The sequence below is a fragment of the Prionailurus viverrinus genome, chromosome D1 (genome assembly GCF_022837055.1).
Source record: "Prionailurus viverrinus isolate Anna chromosome D1, UM_Priviv_1.0, whole genome shotgun sequence".
In the NCBI taxonomy this organism is placed as follows: Eukaryota; Metazoa; Chordata; class Mammalia; order Carnivora; family Felidae; genus Prionailurus; species Prionailurus viverrinus.
In genome coordinates, this window is record NC_062570.1 from 74637688 (window position 1) to 74660397 (window position 22710).

A 22710-nucleotide genomic window follows, 5' to 3' on the forward strand; every position below is an offset into this window, starting at 1 on the left:
TGACCCCTGAAGAGGAGTCTCGTTTGAAAAAGAGTGCAGACACTCTTTGGGAAATTCAGAAGGAGCTCGAGCTTTCAAGTTACTTAAGGCTGCCATTCTGAAGTTATGGAAGAAGAGACAGTGGTTACAGGATATGTATCAAACTTTCGAATAAACCTGAATTCCTAAAAGTGGAAAAAGGGAAAACAGTGACTTCTCTGTTTAGCAGCTGGGGGTTGGAGGATAGTTTATGCAATTGCTACACGACTGCAGTTCTGGCACACGCAAGCGTGTGTTTGCCATTTGGTCCAAAATGAATGAATGATGTGTGTTTACAGAGGTTCTGATTCTTTTGTCCTGGCTGGCTGATACCTATGTTCATTTATACCCTATAAAAAAGCTACAAGTTCCTCTACAATATAAAAATGAACATACACACAAAAATGGTAGTTCCAAAACTAATATTAAATCAAACCTTGATTTGACCTTGCTTGCTTTTATTCTGGTAATTTTTACAAAAGATCTGAACTGTATAAACCCTTGAGGGATGACTGAGACCAAGGTGGGCATTCTTCTCTTGGGAGAAATATAGGGTAGGATGCCTAGCTTCCTACACATTTTAAAACACTTGAAATTAGAATGTTCCTTTTTTTGTAATCTTGTGAATTTTCTACCTCATTTTGATAGAGAAAATTCTACTTAGAAATTCTGTTCTATTTAAATTCCTGTTTCTGCAGGAAACAGCCCACTGGGTGGTCACAACGTGGCTGTAGAATCACACACCAGGAAGACTGACTTCATGTGACAATAAAAGCAAGGAGGCACTCTACCTTCCTAAACTGTGGCCAGACCGTCTTGCCCAATTAACGTAACTCTCAGGTGTGTAGCCTGCACTTGCCACTCTGTTCCTTTCTTCTTGGTGAGACCGGTTATGGTTTGGTTTGGCCTAGAAAGGAAACAGATCTAGGCAAGGACTGGTAGGAGGGTACCACATAGGACCTTTAACAGAAAAAGCCCCTTACATCCCTCAGTTTCAAATATTTCAAAAGTTAGATTTCCATATGGTATATTCCATATTAAATACAATTCACTTTGTAGATTACAGAATAAATAATGCTAAATTTTAACTTGATGGATATTATGCTTTGTTAGGATTTCACTGATTTTTCCTAAAAATGTTGAATAAAGAGAAAAATTATGCAACAAATTTTATTTAGCATAGTCAGTCCCAACATTCAGCACAAAAAGTTTACAGAGGATAGAAAGTGCATTAATAAAAGCCAGTCTTTACCAAAAGAAAACAGAAAATATATTATTGATTCAAAATATTTTACACTTGAATGATAAACCGCAATAACTTATTCTGGGCACCTACTGATAAGAGAAAGAAAGAGAAGAAAAGAACGCTTTAAGAAGAGCTCAATCTCCAGCTGATATCAGAGAAGTCAGTAGAGGTCACTGAGACCGGCAGTCTTTCTTGCTTTTTGCATTAGTGCCCTCAGCTGGAACTGTTTACGGGACAGAAGACGTACGTGCTGGGAAGGGGAAAAAGTTTCAACAGTTTAGAACGGATTTGACCAAGGCAGGAAGTATCAGACAGTTTGTAACTTAGATGCGATCTAAGAACCCTAAACTTGTATCAACCGTCCTTTGGAACCAATATTTCATTACATGTAGCTTTTTTAAACTCGTTTTTAAACTAGATTGATGCTGGCAGGTTGTGCTATGAGATCCTGTAAAGGATTACTTCACAGGGAAGCATGACATTACAGGATCTGGCTCAGGAGTTTGAACTACATCTTGAGATTAACCAAGATACCAGGGAAACTAGAACTGCAATCCTAACAAAAGTTACTAAAAATGTTACGACCGCCTGCACTTGGCAAAAAGCAGGGGAATGAATGAGCAGCATAAACCAGCTTTTGTCCAATGCCTAGCAACAGCATACCTCTCGGGCCTCTCTGCGTGCACCTTTCCCTAAGCTAGGCCGCCCAAGCAGGAACAGCATATGAAGGGAGAGAGGCCTCATCTTGGGTCTCTGATTCCTAGCCGGATATTCATGTGCTTGCACCAGATCCAAGACCGGTTTGGCCACTTAATCACAGCGAGAGAGGCAAGATCAGCAAGCGACCCAAGCAGCCAGCCGGCCCCGCGTGGGCACTGAAGCAGCTGAATCAAATACCCTAAAAGAGGGCTGCTATTCTCCTAAAACCACACTCCCCGATCCAACAGAGAGCAGTAGCCAAGCTAACTCACTGGCTCTTCACGTCTGTACGTTAGCATTAAGCCTAAAACAACCTTCATTCAGAAGGGCTCTAGTACGAGCAGGGCAGCCCGATACTTTGCAGGGCTGTTCGATCTGGGAAAACAGCTCTAAAGTTAGGCAACTCTAAGAAAATTAACAGGGAAATATGAAAACAGAACCCAAAACGGGTGGGGTCGTCAGTGATCTTACTTTAGATGGTGTATGACTTGAAAGAACCAACGGAAATCTGATTGTATCTGACCCACGCAGCACAGTGGAAAGACACAGGCAGGAATGACTACATTCAGCTTGGTGCTGCCTTGGGGGATGGGAAGTACAGCCACTAGTCCACCTTTCTTCCCCTCCCAGGGGCATCCTCAGCCCTGTGTAGGTGACATCACACTGCTCACAGCCACAGATCTCACTTGCTCTCTTTGGGAACACAAGGGATTTTAACTTCCCCTACGGAGAAACCCTCCTGGTTTGTGGTTTTCAAGGTCAGTGTCTCTAAAGCATGAGTTCTGAGATCCTGGAAAGCAGAGTGAGGAAGACATACCTTCAGGAAGACATCCAGATCTATTACTCCCCGTCTCAAGGCTTCTCCCAGGTAAAAGATAGTGTCTTCAATAGCATTTTCTTCTGCATACAGATTTAGGATTTGTTTGTATAGTGGGGCTGTGGGAATGATAACCTCATCAATATCATTGTTTTCAGACTGATTTTCCATTTTCTCCAGAGCAGAACTGAGTTCTTCATCCTTCTTTCTCAAAAGTTCTATGTTTTTATCAACCTCAGCCTGAAAACAAAACAGTCCAAGTATGAGGACTTCATACGAATTGTACATAAGCATCTACCAGTCAAGCATCTACAACTCAACTCTACAGAAACGGCCTTGCGAAATAAAAAAAGCAATACTTAAACAACACATGGTCGATTTTAATGTTTCAGATAACATATTGGCCACCGGTAGAGGAAAAGGTGTGATGTAATATGCCGAGTGAAGACGGAATAATGTTGAAAACACTACACTGAGCACATCCAGTGGCAGTGATAAGCTTGTCACTTATCAGTGACAGATGATGTTGCAAATTAAGCCATCACACAACGTATTTTCCAGCAGCAGGTTCCCTCCATGAAAATAAAGGACGTCTTTCTTCCAAATAAGTGGGCAGCTGCTACGGAGGAATAACTTGCCTCAGTCTACACGGAGAATGAACCCAAAGAACCCCACACACTTGAACTTTAGTTACAAGATACTGCTGGTGGCTGTGGGCTCCGAACTCGACCAGTCTCTACCCACAGTCTGCAGATCTCCTTCGTGCCTTAGAACTCTCTCAAATTCTTATTTCCCGGTTAACTGTCGGGCATCATCAAGCACTGAAACAATCCTCCACTGAGTCGGAAGCTCATCTCTCAGGGTGAAGGTACAAGTAAAAATGCTCTAAATACCATCTACCTCCCCACTGCAAACACAGGCTCCATTTCTAACAAGCTATCCAGAAGCTATATTCAAATTCTTAACGACCAGAAAATTCGTGTTAATTTTCTCAACTCTTACTAGACCCATAGTCCTGGGTAACCAAGGTGTACATGCCCCAAAATCACAAGTATTCAGTGAGTTACTTACTACTTCTTGATCTAAACGGGTGACCATCTCTTCCAGTTTCTGGTGACCTTTTTTCAGGTCTTCCTCTGTTCGTTTCAAGGCATTGAGCTCGGCCTGGGCGCGATCCATTTCCTCCTTCATTCGCCATCTCAGCTTGTCACTGACTGCTGAGATGAGAGAGGCTCGGATGGTGTCCTCACTGATGGTGCCATCCCTACTGGGACCTGCACAGGAAAAAGGCAGAAACCACTTGCTTATTTCCCAGGCACTTTCTACTCCTTTTGTGGGACAAAATGAGTCGACACTTTCAAAGTGGGAGAAAGGACAAATGGGATAAATTTATGGCAAAGAAAAACACTCGATTCAGGTCAAGGGCATTCTCAGGTATCGCTGCTAAGCTGAAGTAGAGAGGAACCCACCATAGAGGCCAAGAAGAAGACCGAGAACAGGCAGTTTCCTTGATGTAAGGGTAATAAGGCTTCCCTTCAAGACTTTTACTCCTTTACTCTTTACCGAAAGAATAGGAAAGAACAAATGAGCAAGAGAGTGATGTACAGAAAATCCAACAGCTGATAAATGTCCCTTCCTATATAATGTGTCTTCTATAATTTCCTTGCATATTTCATATCAAATAAACTTATCCCTCTGATACTTGCTTCAAAAGGTTCTCCCGATAACAGAAGTATGTGTTTTCTTCATGACTACCAGTGTCCTTCAATTGGGGTCCTGATTCAGCAAATGTGTAAATAATTACATTTATCTGTCACTGCCTGTAGTGAATAAAAACTGAGATTACAGACTAATTTACAAAGTATCACTTCTACTTTGAGCTGAAAATTTTTGGAGACAATTAGTTACACCCACGGGGGGGGGGGGGGGGGGGGAACGACCCCACCCCTTTAATCCGTTTGCAAAATGTATCCAAACTCTTACCATTCATGTTCCCACATCATAGGCCTGTTCCTAGTACCAAAAAGGTGCACTGTTTCTAAAATGAAATTGAGCTTTCCAAATAATAGGCAGCCAGCTCCACATGGGCTCTTCAGTGTCCTGTCTGTCCACAGTTGTTGATGTTCCATAAGCTGGTCGGTCACCCTACTTTTTAATTAGTAAAGCTGTCTTCCTACAGAAGGTGGTTCATACCAGGTTACCCTGAATGTTTTTCCGGCTTTTTGCAAGTAACATTGGGACATTCTCTGGTTTCATAGGTTTTGAAAGGAAGAGTCTAAGTCTAAAGTCTAAGTCTAAAAGTCTAAGTTCTGCTTTTCTTTCTTTTTTTATTTCCACCACAGAAGAACTGTTTTTTCCTGACTTGGGTTTTCTTCTTCTTGTGAGGGAAAATGAGTATAGACAGTGTCTCCATGGCCAGGTTTTCCTAGGAGTGTCCTTCATCCACTTGTCTGAGGACGCAGCTTGCACACAGTGAGAGGGAGAGCCCAGGATCAGCCCCGCAGTGTGCACTCCTTCTCGCTCCAAGGACCTCCCCTCTTCCCTGCTAGAAACCTCTTGCTGAGGACAGCCCAGACGGTATCCATCTTACAGGGTTCACAGAGAGGCAAGAGGCAGTTAATACTTTCTGGCTGATTATTAACATACCAATCCATAAGGTATGTACTTTCCAGAATTCATTTCTCATTTTACAAGAGTATTTCAGCTTATTTTGTATTTCTGAAAAGCAAAAGTGTTAACTCGGGTAACTTGTGCTTTGGAATTCAGAATGGCAAAACAAGAGGGCAACCACATTTCCCCTATGAAGACTGAGCTCTTGTTTTCCACATCCCTGGCCTCTGAATACCTAACTTTTCCAAAGATTCTCATCGATTTACCAACTACTGCACCACCTCTGGGCTCATTCCCCTACTTTTTTCTTGCTGTTTTCCAGTCTGACCGCCTCTGTATTCACATGTTCCCCTACGGAGACCAGGATGACTTGAGCAACTTTCTCCCATTCACTAATTCATGTCTCCATCCATTCCTTCTTGCACCTTTGACCTCTCTTTCTACCACTCCTGCTTCCTGTGAGCAGTTCCCCTCAGCCCTGACTTCTTGCCCATCTCTCAAGTCTCATGGGCAGGCTCTCTGCTGAGGCGGCCTCTCTCACATTCTGTCAGACCACCAGGCCTCCTAACTCCAAAGGCCTCACCTGCCAAACACAACCTGATCCAAATCCTCAATCCTTCTGACTCTTAAAGCTCTAGCCGCCTTTTATCATCTTGCCACAACGGCAAAAAATCCTCAGGACATCTTCAAAGGACTGAAACCATCAGATGGGAGTTCTCCACTCTTCTCCCACTCTCCTTTGAAACAAGAATCCTCACCCCTTTAACTATGGAACTATGGTTTGACTCCTCACTGTTCAGAAGCACTACCTTCCCTTTTACAGGAAGACAACTTGTGTTCCTCTAGATCTTTCCAAAAGACCACATGCTTTTATGCTTTCATCTGTTCTTCCTCCTAATCTGATTAGTCTAAGCACAGTGACTTTTTTTCCCACTCTGCTCTTGGCCAAGGAAAGGTCTGTTTATTCACCTCTCTTCCTAGCCCAGAGCCGTGGACAATCTTTGCAATGCTATTCTCTCTAGTTCTTTCCTCTGAGTTCAAGGCCAGTCTTATCCAGCATCACTCTAACCCATACACATACTCAAGGGGAGGTGATATTACTCCTCTAAGAAGATGAAAGCTGGTTCTTAGAAAGTGAAAACCTCTTGTTCTTTTTATGTATAGAGTGGAGATATACATACAGTATATAAACAGATATATAGTATAATATACAGTATTAACAGTTCACAGGAGGGATGATTAAGGGAAAAAATGTCTAAAAAGGCTCCTGAGGAAGATAATGAAGAAAGAAAGGTTAACACTGCTGTAATCCATCTGTGTGATTCTTGCTTTTCTACCAGATATTTTTCCGGCCTTGTCACCATGTCCCAACCTCATCCCCCAAATTATGGTCTACATTTGTTACAACACTTAAATTATACTGATCACAACCTATGAAAGGCAAACTTCCTGAAGGCCTTGCACGTGCTCTACTTACTTCCCTGCTGGATGATTCCGCTTTTTTCCATAGCCAGCCCTACCTCTTTCATTAACAAACTCTCAAGTCATTCTAACTAACAAAAACAGTTTAATGTTCTTAAATATCAGATCCCACCTTCTACCGTTAAATATGGTTAAGACTAACCCCCCACTAGGTGCACCTGGGTGGCTCAGTCGGTTAAGCATCCAACTTCAGCTCAGGTCATGAACTTGTGGCTCGTGGGTTCGAGCCCCGTGTTGGGCTCTGTACTGACAGCTCAGAGACTGGATGGAGCCTGCTTCGGATTCTGTGTCTCCCTCTCTCTCTGTTCGTCCCCTACTTGCACTCTGTCTCCCTCGCTCTCAAAAATAAAGATTAAAAAGAAAAAAAGACTAACCTCCACTCATGATCTTCCCCCTATTTGCCATAATTAATTCCCAATACTTCTTACTCTATTTATCAGTTTAAGAACATACTTTGAACTTTAAAAATACCCCAGAGTACAAAAAAGAGAAAGGTATATTTTAAAAACTTCCTGAAACTGGAATTTCAAGACGGGAAGGGCAGTGTAGATCTCTGGAAAAGGAGGCACGTGCTAACCTAAATCTGGGCTGGGCCACCACCCGTTACAAACCAGGAATTGGGGATTCCTATACTCTGGAGTTTCTGTTTTTGTTGCAATAGAGACTAGGTCAGAAACTCAGAGGTAGGTTGTTACAGAAACATGTTTATTCCACCCTGTATGAAGTTGTTTCAATAACTTATTTTTCAGATTTAACTGCAATTAGCATTTTTTCTAACCTTTTCAATTTGTTGTGAGAAACCAAAACCATAAATTGGTTTTCACCACCCTGGCAAAAATGGCAGATCAAAGCAAGTCAGAGAGATTGAATTCTGGCAGTATTTCCTGGTAAAAATTTGGCTGTCCCACTGGGGAGAGGAACAGTATCTTGAAAGAATTTGACTTCTGACAGGCTCAGCATTGAATTGTGGTAGCTGCTCAGCCAAAATTATTTGAGTGAATGGAAGCAGTGAGTGTTAAAATGTGCAGTGTGAAATATTTTACTCTATTGTTTGCTTTTCAACACCCCTTCCAACACATGTCCCTTCAAGGCGGTAGAGCGATGTGGCCAATCATATGTAGCACTCAGTGTTCCATTCATCTATGTAGAAGTTATCTGAAGTAATAAAGGATTAAGGGTCTTATTTTGTAACTAGCCAGGGTTTTTCACACACAAACACATCTAATTTTGTTAAATTACACTAAAATGGACCGACTTACACTGATGTGAAGTTTTAAAATTTCTTTTTAAAAATACACATTTAAATTCTGGAATTTATGTTGTTTCTCTTATAAATACACGAGAACAAATGTTACCATACAGCACCAAATAAGGCCACCCAAGTAAGTCTCTAGCTGAAGCCATGAGCACTCAAAATGGCAGCCAAGCTGAGGCAGCAGGTGCCTGCTTTCAATAAAGGTCACAGTTCACCCGAGGCGGGTGGAAATGCCAAGATTAGACCTCCTCCTTTCCTCTACCACACACAGACCTCACATACAGTATATTTAAACATTTAAATCCACCTACTTCCTAAAAAGAAGAGAACTGTAATTAAGATCTGAAATATGAATGCCAAAGAAGAAAATCTATTAAAGTTCAAAATTCGATGCACCTTGACACTTTAAGGGATTGTTTAAACAAACAAGAAAAGAGACTTGATGACAGATTCTCTTCTGCTTGACCACTTTTCAAACCAACATTTTTTTCCTCAAATGTCTTAGGAGAAATTTTAATTTTCTTTGTACCTGCTCTAATAAGCCTTGGGTTAAACAGAGTTTGTGGCAAACGCCATGCATCAAGTCCCCACACAGTGACCTTTACCCATGCAGAGTCAGATTTCAGAAGTGCCCTTCTACAATTGCAGATTAGCAGCAATTGAAAAGGTAACAACGATCTTGGGAAACAGCTGGAAGTAAAACTTCATTTAAATGCCAGGTAGGATTCAATTATTGAACCTAATCCTTAGGAATTACAACATAATTAAAAAAAATTTTTTTTTCTACTATTAGGAAACCAGTACGCTACTCGATAGATCTGATAATTCAACAAATAATTTAGGTTAGTATCTTCAAAGTGCACTAGTATAGACTACTTGATTTAAAACTATCTTTAGGGGCGCCTGGGTGGCGCAGTCGGTTAAGCGTCCGACTTCAGCCAGGTCACGATCTCGCGGTCTGTGAGTTCAAGCCCCGCGTCGGGCTCTGGGCTGATGGCTCGGAGCCTGGAGCCTGTTTCCGATTCTGTGTCTCCCTCTCTCCCTGCCCCTCCCCTGTTCATGCTCTGTCTCTCTCTGTCCCAAAAATAAATAAACGTTGAAAAAAAAAATTTTTTTAAAAAATAAATAAAAAAAAAAATAAAATTATCTTTAAACACTTAATCAGTTTTATTTACCTCCTAACAGTACTTACTAAATGATCACTGTTTCCTGTAACTCAAAAAGATCATTTATATTAGAGAATCCAGGGCAATCCCAAAGTAAAGTACAAGATAACTGAACAGTAAACTTTAAACACATTTAATGTATTTAAAAACAAAAACAGTACATCCCCTTCTCTCTTTCTCCAACTGCTGCCCTCTGGCAACCACCCCTCTCCTGTTCCCTAGATCTGTGAGCCTGGCTGGCTTATCTATTGCTTGGCTTATTTATTTTTAAGATTTCACAAATAAGCAACATCACGTAGGGGTGCCTGGGTGGCTCAGTCGGTTGAACATCCGACTTCGGCTCAGGTCATGATCTCACGGCTCGGGAGTTCCAGGCCTGCATCGGGCTCTGTGCTGACAGCTCAGAGCCTGGAACCTGCTTCAGATTCTGTGTCTCCCTCTCTCTGTCTGCCCCTCTGCCACTCACTCTCTCTCTCTCAAAAATAAGTAAAAAACATTGTAAGCAACATCATATGGTATTTGTCCTTCTCTGACTTATTTATAACTAAACACAGTAAACTTTTCTGAACTCTAACCAGCAAAAGTGAATCACCTGCACAGCATTTTTACTTCAGGATGTTACTCAGTCCACACAATGGTCTTTGGTTTGGCATCTGTGCTACAGATCAAACTATGGAGCCTAAGCAATCCCGAACGGTACTTTACTATCTGCTCAGAAACCGGATCAAGCCCATTTGGATCACTCGATCAAGTCCCATTATTTCCTTTTATAATAAAAACACACAAAAATAGGCCAATCTCTGACATAGGAAGAACATTCAAATAACTATATGGATAAAGGCATTCTGATTCATGCTAGTAAGTGCACACCTGGCAAATTCATTAAGCTGCTTACAAAGGCTTTTATTTATAGTCTTTGAATATGTAAGCTTCTAATACTACTGCCAGCCTCTGTGTGGGTTATGGAACTTTTCTTCCAAAGAAATCAGGGAACCTCAATTTATCTTTTTTTAAAAAATATTTATTTTGGGAGAGAAAGAGTGTGAGCAAGCAGGGGAGGGGGAGAGAGAGAGAGAGAGAGAGAGAGAGAGAGAGAGGGAGGGAGGGAGAGGGAGGGAGAGAGGGAGAGAGAGAATGAGAATCCCAAGCAGGCTCCATGATGTTAGCACACAGTCTGACACGAGAAGCCATCTCACGAACCATGAGATCATGACCTGAGCCGAAATCAGAGTCGGACGCTTAACCGACTGAGCCACCCAGGTGCACCTCAATTTATCTTTTAAACACCGTCAGAGCATTACTCTTTATTTAAGCTCTAGAAAGTCTCTGTAACCACAGTAAGAAAAAAGTGTACTTAAGGAAAACCATCCGTTTACACTTCTTGAAAAAACACACCGCAAAGAAGAGTTTACGTTAGTTTACATAAAAATTCAAGTTTTCAAAAGTAGAGGTGAGTAGGTATGAGCCTCATTAAAGTAGGACGCCAAAGCAGCAGCTACTACAAAAAGACACGGTGCTACCCAATCATTCGATGATCATAAAAACCGAGAGGCGTTACTAGCAGGCGTGAGCACAAAGGCCAGTTAATTTGAAGGACGGTAAAATTCCATCCTTAAAAAAGATGGGTCAGAATCAAAGTCATTCCTTCAGATTATTTTGTGAAAGAGAACAATTTAAAAACCTACAATGTTAGAAGTATCCTATGGAAATAACCCCAGGAAGCCAAACGAATCGGCTACTCATACCCTTCATATACCAAAAAAAAAAAAAGTTAAAATCCAGTATCAATTTAGATAAAGGCCTTTTTTTTAAAGCTTTCACAATTTATTATTATTTTGGATTTCTGCAGCAGAAAAGATTTTAAACATTTAGCACAGCAAGCCCCTTGGCAAGCCCTCACTGACTGCCCACAAGGGAAGAAAATGCTACTTTACCCTGAAGACAAGGCAGGTCTTCCCAAAGGCAGTCTGTGAAAGACTGTGGAGGAGAGGTGCCCAAAGCCACACACAAGCGTGAACCAGTATGCCCACATTGAGCGGGTGCCATATTCGGGAAGGTCAATTTTTGTATGCTGAACTTATGAATCCAGGATGACGAGAGAGGGAAGACCAGTATTAGACAAGACAGTCAAGAAAACCTTGTCATGTTTACTAGTCTCAATCCCCAAAGGAATGTTACTCAATAGGAAGCTTGTTTTCCTTCAAGTTTTTGTTTCTCTTTATTAAATACGGACCAACAACAAATGGAAAAATGTAGAAATAATTCTGCTGCAGCATTTACACGATTTTCTGCTAACATTAAAAAATATATATAGTCTTAATGTTTATTTTGAGAGAGAGAGAGAGAGAGAGAGAGAGAATGAATGAATGAATGAGCAGGGGAGGGGCAGAGAGAGGGAGCAAGAGAATCCCAAGCAGGCTTCGTGCTGTCAGCACAAAGCCTGATGTGGGGCTCGAATTCACCAACCATGAGATAATGACCTGAGCGAAACCAAGAGTAGGGCGCTTAACTGACTGAACCACCCAGGTGCCCCTCTGCTCCTAACATTTCAAAACAAGACTTAACAAACACAAAACCAGCTTCTGAAATGTCTTTTAACAGTACCCTACCAAACTAAATGTTTCTGATCCTTGTTTATGATTGAGTTTAGGAACAAAATCTTAAAAGGATATGACTAAATTCTAATGCTGAGATAATACAGCATTAAGGAAGATTTCCAAAAGAAATTCTAGAGTAGGTATTGGCTTTAACTTTAGGGGTACCATTCATAATTTTCTAGTAAAGAATGGAGGCCAGATTGCCTCCTGTTGTGTCACACACAGCATATGATAACCCAATAATTAAGGACATACTTTTAGTTATTTTAGACAAAATTACATGAATTACATAAGACTGCGTAGGTGTGCTACTTTGGACCTTGCAAACGTATAATAGTTTGTCCAAAATTATTTCACATATAAGGGTATTCATATATTAAAGGCATCAGGGTGAATGTGATGAGTATCATCAATTGAATACTTAACATATTTTCCTAAGCATCTTGTTTAATAACAGCTCCAGCTATCATTTTCCCAAAAGATGACTGACAAGAAACAAAAAATAACGGTGGAGATAAGCACTCATTCTCCAATGTTGCTATTACTAAACTATAATAAACTAAAAATGATACTATATGTATGTTTAAGGGTCTAAAGTCTAGTATTCAGAATTGTAAATTAACTATAATCATCTACATAGCCTCCTGAAATAAACTCCAAAGAGAACTTTCACACTGCTGAGACTAGGATTGAGGGAGTGCCAAACTTTTAAGCCTCCGTGCATTGGACAGGGACAGAGTGGCTGGTGGGGGGAGGGGGGGGCTGGCGTGGGGTAGGGGGGAAGACACCACCTAATGCCTCACCTAGTGCTCCTACCCATCATTTTTTAGGGATCTTGTATGGGTCATTTGTCCTATATCCCACTTGGATATGTCCTATATACAGGATCTTGTATAATATCTATCTTATACACATGTATCTTATATCATGTATCAGTATCATGGACAGAGTCCAATCTTAACTCTGCCAGTAATAAATAAAAATAAAATCTTTGTGCTAAGTATCAATACGTATTACCACTTAGATTTTTTTTTCTTTTTTGCTATGTAAACAGGTTTCTTCCTTCATTACCCACTGACTACCAAAGTATGTAACAAATTCAGTGTGACGTTAAGTAACTTTTCAACAGAGTCTAGACAATGGAAAGAGTCCTCGGGAACTATGGCTTTGAGGTTTTGTGGAAATTCTTTTTGTTTTGTAAATGTAAAATCCATTATAAAAATAAAGTTTGGTTAGCAGACACTGAATAGCTACGGCTAAAACTAATAACAGTATTTGCATGTTCTGCTTTAAAAATAGTCCAAAGTTAAATCTGATTTGGGCCCTAACATACCCCTCTGTGAAATAGAAACTGAAGTCCTATGGCAATGTAACAATGTAAAGGAAATGCTGCGAAGTGCGACCAGTAAGTTAGGATATACCCAATGGCTTTATGCTACTAACTGATAAGATTTTAAAGGAGAAAAACTCTAAGCTAGCCTGCTGGGGTATTTGAAACATGGCTGTGAGATCTAACACATGCAATCATATCACAGGGGAGGGGGACACTGAAGCTAACCGGGCTGGTCAGAAATCACACATAACTGACTCTCCAGCACTAGGATGGCCAAAGCTTATATTGGCCATTATTACAATCAGTTAACAACTCTACCAAAACATTCTGAAACGAGCCCTTGCAAAGTAGCTTAATGTTCTGTTAGGAATAGGAGTAAAGGTATCCAAGTGGGATATAGGACAAATGACAAGATAAACTTGTCCAGTCTCAAAAAGAAACCATGGAAAACAAAGTACACATCATGTGTGTCAAGGGAAAAAAGTTCCTAATACTTAAGATTTATGTAGTTCTTTGTGTTGGAAATACCAAAAGGAGTTGTACATATGAGGCTTGTTCTTTTTGTCGGCTTTTTTTTTTTTTTTTTTTTTAATTTTTTTTTTTCAACGTTTATTTATTTTTGGGACAGAGAGAGAGACAGAGCATGAACGGGGGAGGGGCAGAGAGAGAGGGAGACACAGAATCGGAAGCAGGCTCCAGGCTCTGAGCCATCAGCCCAGAGCCCGACGCGGGGCTCGAACTCACGGACCGCGAGATCGTGACCTGGCTGAAGTCGGACGCTTAACCGACTGCGCCACCCAGGCGCCCCTGTCGGCATCTTTTAAAATAGAGACATTACGTCATATACATAACGCAAAACTTTCCATTTGGAAAGTGGACATGGATTTCCATTTGAATACAGGAAAGGTTAACGACATACATCCTAAAGGCACATCTACCCCTTCATAGATGGATTCAAAGAACTCTTTCTCAAGGTGTGAATTATTACATGATTACTTTCAAGGATGAGAATCTTAACAACAGATCCAAAGTGTCCAAAGAACAGATTCTATTCAGGGTCAAGTCCTAGGCCAGAAGCACCTCATTTTGTTATTTTCTCTCCTCAAAGTTTCAAAACACTTAGGTAAATCAGAGTTGAGACAACTGTAACCACTCTCTGATAAAAGGACATCATTGATATGAGGTAAACCTAGAGACCCTGGCACAAAGCAAGTATGGCCGATAGTACATGCTCTGATAAACTTCATAAAGGAGCCAATTAGTCCACTGACTTTCTTCTCCAAAAGATGCTCATCTGTTTTCACATATATCCAGGCTAGGGAAATCTAAGTACCGTATCTGTTAATAGTTCAACACACGCAAAGTTCATGAAAGAAAATATGTGACCCACAGCAAAGAGTGAAAAGAGTCAATCAGATTTATTTTTATGCCTGGATAGAAGGCTCATTTATATAACGATAGATCAACCACCTACTTCAAGTTCTGGATTATAGGACATTGACCATTAAGAGTTTTTCCTGCAACAAGAAAGAGTATTCTAATATTTCACATGGAAAAGTGAGACGCACTTTTCACAACAGGAGACTCTGACTTTCCTTATGGGAGAAATACAGTTTTGAAGAGTACTTACCAACAGTGGCCACTGGAGGCTGGGAAGGATACTGAGAACTCGCTGTGGCAGGATACGGACCACCAGGTGGGTAAGGACAGCCTGGGTAGCCACTAAAAAGAGAGCAAAAAACATTAAACGTTAATATGACAAAGATAGTAGAGTATCTTTAAGAATCCCATTCAGGAAGTTAAGTTTGACATGTTTTATCAGTTAATGACTTTTAGAGTTACGAGTGTCTTCTCAAGCAAAGTGGTATAGAAATTCCATTAATGACACTGGATTTACTCCTAAGTAAATGGTTAAAATACTCTTGCTTGGCCCTGGTTATTTGAGGGTCATCTTCACAGGAGCAGAAAGCAACTAGAGTATTTCTAAGGGCAGTTCAATGGTATCAGAACTGGAAGCAACAAATATATATATATATATTTGCCTGTGGTTCATTGATAAGCTTTGTGAATATCTGATCTGAAAATTCTCTTTAAAATTTTAAAAATTTTCTTCTCACTCTATGGATAGTTTGTGTCACTCATGTATTTGTATCAGAGAAGGAACTTTCCTTACAAGTATTCTCCTCCAATCTTTTATCCAACACTGTTTTATAAATATCATTAACAAACGATCATCTGACAAATGGTCATACTTTTCTACTCAACACTAAATACCATTTTGATGTCACTTCCAACTAATGGTCCTAAATTTGCATTCTGGAAAACCACTTGAATAGCAGGAGACTTCCAACATTTCCCCCTCTGTCTTGTCTTCTCTTCTTTGGGTGATCTTTTAAATTCCTTCAACCATTCTTCACAGGACACGATTTTTAGGTCTAATCACTCTCCTCTGAATGTTCACTAGTTTGCTAGTGTTTCACTTACGATGGAGAAGAAAAGTAAAACAAGATGACTACTAGCTACCTGTTAGTTTGATAACGAATTGTGATTAGTCACCAGATCTATGACATTTGCAATTCTGATCAATATGCCTTTTACAAGTCCATTAAAATTACCGATTAAAAACAGCCAGTTCAGGAGCAAGAGCTCTGAGTTTGGAGTCAGTAATCCCCTTTCAGTGTAGTGGCTCAAAGATTCTACCAGCTCACACTTTGTAACTTGTCCCCAAGAAAAACATTTTGTACAGTGTGTTCAAGATTCAGTGTAATCACAATACCATCTATCAGTATAAAAACCAAAATCAAAGAAGAAAAAAATGAAGCATTTATGTTCTTAGCAGATACATGCCAAAGGCTACTGAATGGTACTTTTATTTCTAGTCTTTAGTAGCCCTGCTACCATGGTGCAAGGAAATGGTGCCAATCTTACATTTCTTAATCTACAGTTTTGAAAACTGGGATAGCAGTGCCTGGGTGGGTGGCTCAGTCAGTTAAGTGACTCTTAGGTTTCAGCTCGGGTCGTGATCTCATCGTTTGTGAGGTGGAACCTGGCATTGGGCTCTGTGCTGACAGTATGGAGCCTGCTTGGGATTCATTCTTTCTTTCTCTTTCTCTTTCTCTTTCTCTTTGTCTCTCTCTCTCCTCCCCACCTCCCTGCTCACATGTATGGGTGCTGTCTCTTTCTTAAAATAAATAAATGAATAAACATTAAAAAAAAAACTGGGATAAATATGTTTTCTTCTGCGCTTACTCCCATTTTGCACCTTTTTAAAGACAATCTGTGATTACTGCTGAATTTTTCAGTAACTTGGTATAAAACTTTTCTAGGTCTACAGGTATTAGCTTCCAAGAATTCCCTTGTCCCTTAGTTTGTTCCATTTTTTTTCTTCATGGTTATTCTCTATGTTCAGGGTTAATAATTTTTCTTGAGTAAAGAATTAGTTGAATAGTACTATTTTCTATCTTTGTGCATTATTAAACTAGTTGCCTTAGGCAGCAAATCTTTTCCAAACTTTTAAAGAGCCTTTTTTAAACTAAGTATTTAAAAAGAATTTTCCAACATCTAATGTTCCTTTCTCTTGACATACTCCTTCAAATTTTACTTTTTATTATATTTAAGGCACTGTTTCTAAGTGCTTGTGTAGGTGCTAAGATATGAATCCATTTCTTCCTCAGTCCTGATTGGATCAAGGAAACAACAAATGCTAAGTAAAAATTCAAGAGATGTAGAATGGAAAATCACTATCAGAGATCAGGGAAGGTTTCGGGAGATCCGTAACATCTATGAAGGTTGTACCTTTATTCTCTTTAATTCCTTTACTCATAACCCTATATTCTCCAGCCACACTACATACAGTGTTTCCCTATTCTTTCCTGGGATCTGGGGGAGCTATCACACTTTTGCTTACATAAAATGAGTGGGTTGGACTTAAGAATTGGTAAGTATCCCCTAAGTTGTAAAATGTTGTAACTTTTTGCTGCTCTTTGCTTTGGTATTCGGAAATACCAAATTTCCTTTCTTTCTTTTTTTTTTTTTTTTTTAATGTTTATTTATTTTGAGAGCAGGTGGAGGGCAGAGAAAGAGAATCCCAAGCAGGCTCTGTGCTGTCTGTGCAAAGCCTGACGTGTGGCTTGATCTCATGAACTATGAGATCGTGACCTGAGATGAAAACAAGAGTTGGATATGTAACCAACTGAGCCACCCAGGCGCCCCTGAATCTCCTTCTGTAAGGTCATCCTCATGAATCAGTTCTCTCATTTATGAAGCTATTGCTGACCTCCCACTTCTGAAGCAGATGTGAAGTTCTATTTATCGCAGCACTTACCATTTTCTGTCTTTTCTGATACCAGGAACTGGTTCCTAATATCTTATTACATGCTTGCTAGTACACATACCCAAACTGGAACAACTATTCTTGACCTACCTTTTAGGTACCTTGTATACATGCTGCAGGTGCTAAATTAAACTTTCAAAGGATCTTAAGATTTGGAAGAGAACTTAGAGATCATCTAGTCCAACTTTCTATAGCAAGAATAAAGACTCATATTCACTGTTTTAAGATAAAGATTCTTCTTGAGTCACTGATTTATTAATTCTCCTTTAGGACAAAGGGAGAAGAGAAAGAGGTTCTGAAGTTCTTCGGCCGAAACCTTTTATATACAGAAAGAAACAGATGGCAATTTGAATATAGTTACCCTTAATGACTCATTAGCACATTATTTATATTTTGAGATTAAAAGTTACATTTCAAAGGAAAAGACCCATCAAATTTCTGAAAAATAGCTGTCTCAAAAAGGAACTTCTTGGGTGTCTGGGTGGCACAGTTGGTTAAGATTCAGCTTTTGATTTCAGCTCAGGTCATGATCTCACAGTTGCTGACCTAGAGCCCTGCATTGGGCTCTGTGCTGGGGCAGCACAGAGCCTACTTGAGATTCTCTCTTCCTCTCTCAAAAATAAACATTTAAAAACAAAAAACAAAAAACAACAACTTAAAAAAGGACTTCTTACAAATAACCTCACAAAAGACACTTTTATAGTTACCTGAGTAAGATTTACAGTTTTGTAATATTTTCCACCTTCATTTTTATCTATGAGTTTCTTTGAAATGGCTTTATTGTTCAGAAGCCCACTTTCTTACTATACTTCCAACAACCATTTCCTCAGGTCCAAAGTTCTTTCTTATTAGCAACTATTAATTGTAAAGCCTTGTAATTTCAAGGCTTCAGACAAGAAGATCCAATTTCTAGAAGTAAATCGGAAAATTAAAGGCCTCAAGAAATCTAAAACTTATAGCCTGTTTATATATTACAATCATAGGAATCGTTATTGCCCCTGACAGATGTTCATCTAGTCTCTGTTTACATCTCTAATGTAACAGAATGCTTACTATCTTATAAAGCAAGTCTCTGAAATTAAGAAAGACCCAGAAATAAATGAGACTGCCAAATTTCACTTATAAAATCCTGTATATTTTATATGTACATATATCATATATATGTAGCCAGGAAAGCTCGCTACATTTATCTGTGAGGGTTATATGAAGCTAAAGCGTTAAGCAGGGTTAAAAATTTCTTGTTGGGGCGCCTGGGTGGCGCAGTCGGTTAAGCGTCCGACTTCAGCCAGGTCACGATCTCGCGGCCCGTGAGTTCGAGCCCCGCGTCAGGCTCTGGGCTGATGGCTCAGAGCCTGGAGCCTGTTTCCGATTCTGTGTCTCCCTCTCTCTCTGCCCCTCCCCCGTTCATGCTCTGTCTCTCTCTGTCCCAAAAATAAATTAAAAAAAACGAAAAAAAAAAAAAAAAAAATTTCTTGTTAATAAAGTGGCTAGAAATCTCATCTGGGCACCAGTATATGCCAGTCTTGCATTTTAAGTCAGCCCAAAGACCACCTTTGGAATGTATTCCTAGATTACCACTGAAACAAGTACACATGTGAACCATGGGTTAATAATTATTTCTCATTGATTTTCTAGTGTGTCTTACTCATAAGACTGATGTATTAATTTAACTTACCTGAGTTATGTTATCATCAAATGGAAAATAAAGGTTGGTAGTACATGTAGTCTATGAATTAAATAAATAAATGCCTGGGGACAAGACTGACCCTATCATGTAAACCATTAATTCATTCCCTGTAATTTACAAAAAAGGGAAGGTGTTTTTTTTTTTTTTAATAGGGTATTAAAGTATTTTTCTCCTTAGTTGAATTCATTAGAATTAGTATTCCATTAACCTTTCAGCTATCTACACTAAATATATAAAGTTCTTAAAAGGGAAGTAGCAAGCAAGGATTTCAAGGTCCAAAGCCAATCAAAATCATTATCGTTATCCCACGCCTTCCTTCTATGTAAACAGATTGGAGCTGCACTTATCTAGAATTGAAAAAAATCCTGACCTATATACATACGATAACATTTCATCAATAAACCATTTTACCTTCCATTAAACTGAAACTAAGTCTACTTTGGTGCCCTATGCTAGCACCCATTATTTTGATTCTAGAACTAACAGAATTTCTAATATAATTATTCAAAAGATTAATTTTTCATTACCTGGGGTTGGGAGGATATCCAGATGGATATGCAGAGATTCCACTTGGCATGCCTGGTATATAGGAAGCTAAAAATAATTTTTGACATTTTAAAATAATTTGCATAGTCCTGGATACATAGGCTATCAAATAAGACATACATCACTGTCAAACCACTGCAAAATTTCACACAGGTAAAGAATCCAAATCTCAGCACCAAAACAAAACAAACACTCCATCCATATTAGTTCCTTACTGCAAGCAGTAAGTATCTTCAAACCACATAATTCTCAAAGCATTAAATATGAGTTATGACCTTACACATGACAATCCCAACAAGGAATAACTGACAAACAGGTCAACCTGCTCAGCTCTCGACACTCTCCTGAGACAGTAGCTTGTTCAACTGGAATTTAGAGGAAGGTATTTCTGCCCTCATCTGGTCCAAGGTCAGCTTCTTATAAAGTGACCTTTTTATTATATCTAAGAAATATCTTCATATTTCTTGTTAAGACTATGTTGACCAATTTGCACAGCTGGTTTTGTTGGTTTGACTGAGAACTCTCAAACAGTTCAAATTAACTACAAGAAGTCCTTTATGAAACTTAAAAACTTATATTCAGCTAGACTGGTTAAAAACAAAACAAAAGCTTGGAAATACCAGGGGAAAGTTCAAATCTAGCAAGTTTAAGGAATGGTGTATATATATAAAGTTTACTTATTCATTTTTGACAGCATGAACGAGAGCGAGCACACGAGCAGGGGAAGGGCAGAGAGAGAGAGAGAGAGAGAGAGAGGGAGAGAAAGAATCCCAAGCTCTGTGCTGTCAGTGCAAAGCCAGACTTGGAGCTCAACCAGGAACTGTGAGATCATGACCTGAGCCAAAACCAACAGTTGGATGCTCAACCGACTGAGCCACCCAGGTGCCCTGATTTATATATTTTTTAATGTTTTTTTTTTTTAATTTATTTTTGAGACACAGAGAGATACAGAGCGCGAGTGGGGAAGGGGCAGAGAGAGAGGGAGACAACAGAATCGGAAGCAGGCTCCAGGCTCTGAACTGTCGGCACAGAGCCCAACGCAGGGCTTGAACTCACGAACTGTGAGATCATGACCTGAGCCGAAGCTGGATGCTCAACCAACTGAGCCACCCAGGCGCCCCTGATTTACATGTTTTTTAAAGACAACACTAAAGACCTAGAACTAGTTAGTGGTGCCAGGAGACTAATCAACATAGATGAAGAAAAAATTAGTTTTGGCCTTAATTGGAAATGACTTGTCTGAGAATCAATTTATCCTCAGTGAAATTTTTCACACTGAATACAGTGGTGAATTAGCTCTTAATCCAATCATAAATATTCTAGTGCCCTCTATGTGACCGGCACCAGGAATTTGATGAAAAACAAAGAATTCCTGGCTTCAAGTTGCTTATGGTCTAGTGGGAGAGAAAAGCAAGAATAATAGAGTGATAAGTACTATGACAGGAGAAGTACAGAGCGCCATATATGTGTATGTGTGTGTGTCCAACTGAACCACCCAGGTGCCACAAGAAATGAACTTTTTAAGCACAGAATGTTAAGTGGCTGGGAGAAGTATGCTGGACTCTGACCAAGGGCCTTAGAAATCTTTACCAGAGTTGCTGAGTATATACCTACAAGTATCAGTGTTCATAGTCTTCCTGTTAGAATGAACTATAGATATCACAGGTAAATTTCTTCTTAAGTATAATGAAGCTAGGATGGTGATGTTCAATGCTATTTCAGAAAGGGAAATGTACCTCGCAAAATGTCTCAGTTGCTGGATTCCATAAGACATTTTTTCTTCCTGGGCAAAACACAGTTTTGTTTTGTTTTGTTTTAAATTTTGTTTTTAACGTTTATTTATTTTTGAGACAGAGAGAGACAGAGCATGAACGGGGGAGGGTCAGAGAGAGGGAGACACAGAATCTGAAACAGGCTCCAGGCTCTGAGCTGTCAGCACAGAGCCCGACGCGGGGCTCGAACTCACGGACCGCAAGATCAAGGACCTGAGCCGAAGTCGGCCGCTTAACCGACTGAGCCACCCAGGCGCCCTTGTTTTGTTAAGTTTATTTACTTATTTTGAGAAAGAAAGAAAGAGAGAGCACGTGTGCATGCATACACATGAGAGTCGGGGAGGGAGAAAGGAAAGAGGAGAGAGAGATCCCAAGCAGGCTCTGAACTGTCAGCACAGAGCCTGATGTGGGGTTCAAACTCACGAACTGTGAGACCGTGACCTGAGCCAAAATCAAGAGTCAGACACTTAACTGATTCAGCCACCCAGGCACCCTGAGCACAGCTGATCTTTAAGAACATGAAAACATGAGGCTTTTATTAAGTGTCAGCAACACACATAGTCAATTACTGACCCCCATGCTAGTTTCTCTTGTACACATAAACCATCACCTCATGGTTAAAAGCAATTCCGCATAATCATAAGCAATTTTCCTTTTCTAAGTTCTGAAAAGCTTACTAATTCCTTCAAATTTTGATTCTTAGAAACAACAAATGTTATTTGAATCCAAGAGTGTCATGGAAGAAGATAATGAGGTAAAGTAAATTCGCAGCCAGAATAAAATGGAATACAAATACACATAATGTACGGAGTTATTAGAGGGATTAAAGAAGAATGAATACAAAGTGCTTAGCTGTACAGTTAAGAGTATACAGTTATAGTTAACAACTCTGTAAATGTTGACTATCACTGTTAGTTGTCCAAAAAACGAGTTTTGGCCATAACATGTTTTAATGTGACTCATACCTAGCTCAAAGTCATCCTAAAACAGGAGATCAAAAATGTTCTCAGTAATAATAACAGAAGTATACAATTTCTGAACTAGAAGATAATATTTAAGTATATATCCAAATTTCTGGGGTTATTCTTTGGTGTGTGTGGGGGAATTTAGACCTTCATCTCTTTACAGTCATAGCTAATAATTGATATT

At 39.7% G+C, this 22710-nt stretch overlaps 1 protein-coding gene across 1 annotated transcript in view; it reads right to left on the reverse strand.

Annotated features, from left to right (window-relative positions):
• Positions 1–1174: 1174 nt before the first annotated feature.
• The window catches only part of TSG101 (tumor susceptibility 101), a 38773-nt gene continuing 17237 nt past the window's right edge, over positions 1175–22710 (reverse strand). The window contains exons 6-10 of the mRNA XM_047877543.1: positions 19771–19837; positions 14854–14945; positions 3852–4054; positions 2781–3020; positions 1175–1514 (exon numbers count right to left, since the gene is read on the reverse strand). Coding sequence (XP_047733499.1) covers positions 1425–1514; positions 2781–3020; positions 3852–4054; positions 14854–14945; positions 19771–19837 — 692 coding nt within the window. The 3' untranslated portion in view covers positions 1175–1424. The remainder of the gene's footprint in view (positions 1515–2780; positions 3021–3851; positions 4055–14853; positions 14946–19770; positions 19838–22710) is intronic.